The 4,199-nt window shown below is 39.7% G+C and overlaps 1 protein-coding gene across 1 annotated transcript in view; it reads left to right on the forward strand.

The window, feature by feature from the left end:
- The window catches only part of BARD1 (BRCA1 associated RING domain 1), a 50,342-nt gene that overhangs the window by 33,992 nt on the left and 12,151 nt on the right, over positions 1–4,199 (forward strand). Inside the window, exons 7-8 of the mRNA XM_009285140.1 lie at positions 1,621–1,729; positions 3,242–3,377. Coding sequence (XP_009283415.1) covers positions 1,621–1,729; positions 3,242–3,377 — 245 coding nt within the window. The remainder of the gene's footprint in view (positions 1–1,620; positions 1,730–3,241; positions 3,378–4,199) is intronic.

Genomic DNA, 4,199 nt, shown 5'->3' on the forward strand with positions numbered 1-4,199 from the left:
CTTTTCCCCCTCTCTGGATGCATTGTTCAAAGGAACTGTACTGCAGCAGTTTAAGTCGAATATGGCCCTTATTTAAAGAAAGGGCAAGAACTACCCTGATGATGCATGACAAAGCAGGAACAGCATGACAATATTTAATGGGCTGCAACTCCCAGGACTGGGCTGAGATTTAACCAATTATCTTTTAGTCTGAAGAATTTGGATTTTGCTAGCTCTTTCTCATTAGTAACACAGAAGAGCTTCAGGTTGGTAATATTGTAAAATTAGCAATTGTAAAATACCATCCCAGAGTCTTCTGTGTGGGATTTTTGTGGATTGTTGTTTTCCCAAGAGGCTATGTTAGTGAGCAGTGCTCAGTCAGGAGCATAGAAGGGTGATAAGGTCAGATGCATCTTTCGGCTTTGTACTGCCCAAAGCCCCCCAGTTAAGTAAGAGTGAAGACTTAGTGATTTGAGCTTCTCTTTGGGCTGGATTGGGTTATGGCCTTATGTGGAATTCCCTATAAAGCTTCCTAGATTCCTACTCTGCACAGGAATGTGTGGCTAACTAAGAGACAGGGCTTCCAAGATGCAGTGGTTTTTTGACCTCTTTAAATGTTTCATTGTTTGATGACTAAGCTTGCTGGATTTCAGATGCTGAGTCAGGGCTTTGTTCTCAGTTACAAGCTTCCCCTTCATAACAAGCTCTTATTATGCCTTTTGAGAGCCAGAGCTACATGAGGTAGGGAGAAGATGATCAGCTGGAATAGCCATTATTCTTGCAAAGGGCAAAGCAAGCAGAATATTTCCCAAGAGTGCTGGCAGAAGATTGTATTTGTTAACGGCAATTATACCTGCTCTGCAGTTTCAAGCTTTCCTCCACGCACTACCGTCCTGCAGCTGCAAAGTTGTGTGAAGAAGAGATAGAAGCCATGCTTGTGCTTGATGTTTTGTTTATAGAAAATCGTATCCATCTGACTAATGTTAAAAGAATGGGGGAGGAAAGGGGTCTTGAAGTGTATCTAATAACTATGAGGTGCCACATAGGATGAATAGTGTTCAACAAAATTGACAAACCAACTAAAATTTGAATGAATTGGCTGTAATGTGTTCTGTGGAACAGTGCACTGAGGGGAAAATGAGATACGTACTCAAATTTTGGAAGTGTGAGGGAGTCACAGTTCCTAAGTAGGAAGCAGATAGCTTTTCCCATAACAGCATAAACACATCAAGCTCCAATGTTTAACACAGTATGTAGAATCTTCTGACATGTCTTTTATGGGAAATGGGAAGCCAAAAATACATTTCTTGGTTATATGACTGCAATGAAAGATTAAAGCTGAAATTTCTGGGTCTTGTGAATGATATCAAAGTGCATCTTGAAAGAGTTTAACAAGGACTGTGGTTTATTTAACTGAACATACTGCTCTGAACATCCCTTACTCCTTAGCTGAATGCCACAGCTTGTAATTCAGTATCCATCTGTCTTGGATGCAGTTCTTACTTGAAGCTGAGTGTTTTTTAGCTGAAATTACATATTAATAAGAAAGTGGGAGGGAAAGCTACCCAGTTAATGTGCCCAGTTAGTTAAGAATCAAGTCACATTTTATTTACTTAAACCCATCTGTGCTTGTTTTGCCAGTAATATATTTGGTCTGCGGCCTGTGGACTATGCAGAAAGTGAAAAGATGAAGTGTGTGCTAATGTTACCAGTGAAGAATGAATCGTTTTCACTTAACCAACCCTCTGAGGTAAGTGTGTGCAGGTTTTTTGTTTTGTTTTGCTTCTTAAGAAAACATACGTTCATCCTGTTAAGTATTGAAGGCTTGGGCCTAAGTACAGTACATCACCTGCCTTTACAGGGAGATTTAAAATAGGTTGGGAAACTAACTTGGACAATATTTCTAGAATGTATGTGGAACACTTACAAGCTATGATATTCTGTGTTATAGCTTTATCTGGGAAAACAAAGGATATTTCTTTATTATAGGAGAATGAATGCTGTGTTGTTCTTGAAGTATCGTTGATTGAACTTAGCTATTGTTGTTGTTTTTCTGCATATTTAATTTGTTCTACTTGCCAACCTGGATGAAAGCAGCAGCAGTCTTTGCTCCAGGTGCTTTTCGTGTGCCTTTAAAAGGCTGTTCCAGTATCGTCCTTTGTCCAACAGTAAAAATATCAGCTCAGCAGTTGAAAACAGGTTTTGGAAGATTGTTTTGGGGTTTTTGTTTTTCCCCCCTTTTTGCCAAAGACTTCTCAGGACTTGTGATCAAAATCAGGTTATTCAGACTTAAGTTACTGCATTATGAAATACTTTGTGCTTCCTAATGAATGATGATTAAACTGACCTGGCTGATACAAGCAGTCCTGGTCTACTCCAGGGTATACAGCCTGTTATGATCCCTTCTCACTGAGGTAGTAAGATACCCATTGGCCAAAAGTAAACTGTTGCAGCTAAAGGATATGACTGTTCCTCCCATGTGTAGCAAATGTAAGATGTGGCTCTTCTGTCGTAAACAAAACACTCAGTATTTGCATTTGCTTTGGGATGAGTGTGTGCCAGTGGATGGTTACGAGCTCATATGGATGACTTGATCCAAAGCCTAAGGCTTTAGGGTAACTGGGTCTCAAAGGTATATCTGTACTATGGAATCTGGAAGTACTTAGGAAGACCCCGGAGCTGAAATATCGCATCCTTGTCAGCATAAAACTTGAGCAAGCAGCTCCTCTGACTTTGCATTAGTAGTATCTGCATAAAAAAATGTAGGCATTCATTAATTACAGGGCAAGGTATTAAGGACTTTTTGGGAAAAGGAAATGCAGGTGTTAATTATATAGGTTACTCAACATATTGGTGGTGTATCTGTTGGTAATACTTCACTAAAAGTAGGAGGCTTTACTACTTTATTGGGAATTTTTTTTCTCCTTCAACATTGCAGTCAGCAAGGCTATTTACACAGTGTTCAACCAGCTATATGTGTGCACACCAGTGTCTTAAAAAAAAAAAAGCAAGGAAGAAAAAATGGATGCACAAGCTGTTTTGATACCCTGCATAAGCTAAATGAAGTACCTCTAATGCCAAGCTTTCTTCCTCTAGAGCTGGTTTGTTATATAGAGCTTTACTTATGAACCCTGTCTACTAAGGTTGCCATGAATTGTTTTTCAAAATGTTTATTCTTATTAAATAAAGCTGTCAAACAAATTAGTTGCTTTCTTTATGTTCCCAAACATTCAGCTTATTGTAGGATTTTCTGTTCATGCAGGCACTGAGCCCCAGCCAGCCAAGAGATGGACCTCTTGGTATATTGGGGAGCAGTCTTAGTTCAGAGCAACAGAAATTGCTGAACAAACTAGCAATAGTTCTGAAGGCTCGAAGGTGTACTGAATTTAACAGCAGAGGTATGTAGTCTTATTGAAATGTCGCTGTCCAAATATAAGTAACTACAGTTCTGCACTATATCCTTTAAGATACTAGCTGCAACAGGTTTTTTTTATTGTTTCTAATAAGTGCAGTTTCTGAAATCCCTGAATTACAGCCATAGTAGAATGATGGTGTGTTGTTGCATGTAAATGCATATAAAGCCTGGTTACTGAGGCAGGAGACTTCTAGGGGAGCCACAGTTTGACAGTATATTCTCTGTTATTTAAAATCCCAAAGTCCTCCTCAAAGACCTCTTCTATTTACACTTCTTTTACCAAGTTTAAGGTCTCTGCTCATATGAGACATCCTGTAAGGTTTTTATCTTCCAGAAGTGAGTCTTAAGCAGATGGTGCCTCTAGAAAGAGCATGTCATTGACTAAGAGTTGACAAATTTCTTCTCACATGCTACCTTTCTTCAAATTTTCTTCTTCATTAAGAAGATGGAGCCAAATTATGGGGCTTCGGGGTTTTTTTGTTCCCTTTTGAGGGGGGGGGGGAACATTGTCTTAATCATAGAATGGTTTGGGTTGGAAGGGACCTTAAAGATCTTCTAGTTCCAACCCTCCTGCTGTGGGCAGGGACATCTTCCACTAGACCAGGTTGCTCAAAGCCCCATCCAAGCTGGCCTTGAACACTTCCAGGGATGAGGCATCCACAACTTCTCTGGGCAACCTGTTCCAGTGCCTCACCACCCTCATAGTGAAGAATTTCTTCCTTATATCTAATCTAAATTTATCCTCTTTCAGTTTAAAGCCATTACCCCTTGTCCTATCACTACATGCCCTTGCAAAAAGTCCCTC

This window comes from Aptenodytes forsteri, unplaced genomic scaffold (assembly GCF_000699145.1).
Source record: "Aptenodytes forsteri isolate BGI_AS27 unplaced genomic scaffold, ASM69914v1 Scaffold264, whole genome shotgun sequence".
Lineage (NCBI taxonomy): Eukaryota > Metazoa > Chordata > Aves > Sphenisciformes > Spheniscidae > Aptenodytes > Aptenodytes forsteri.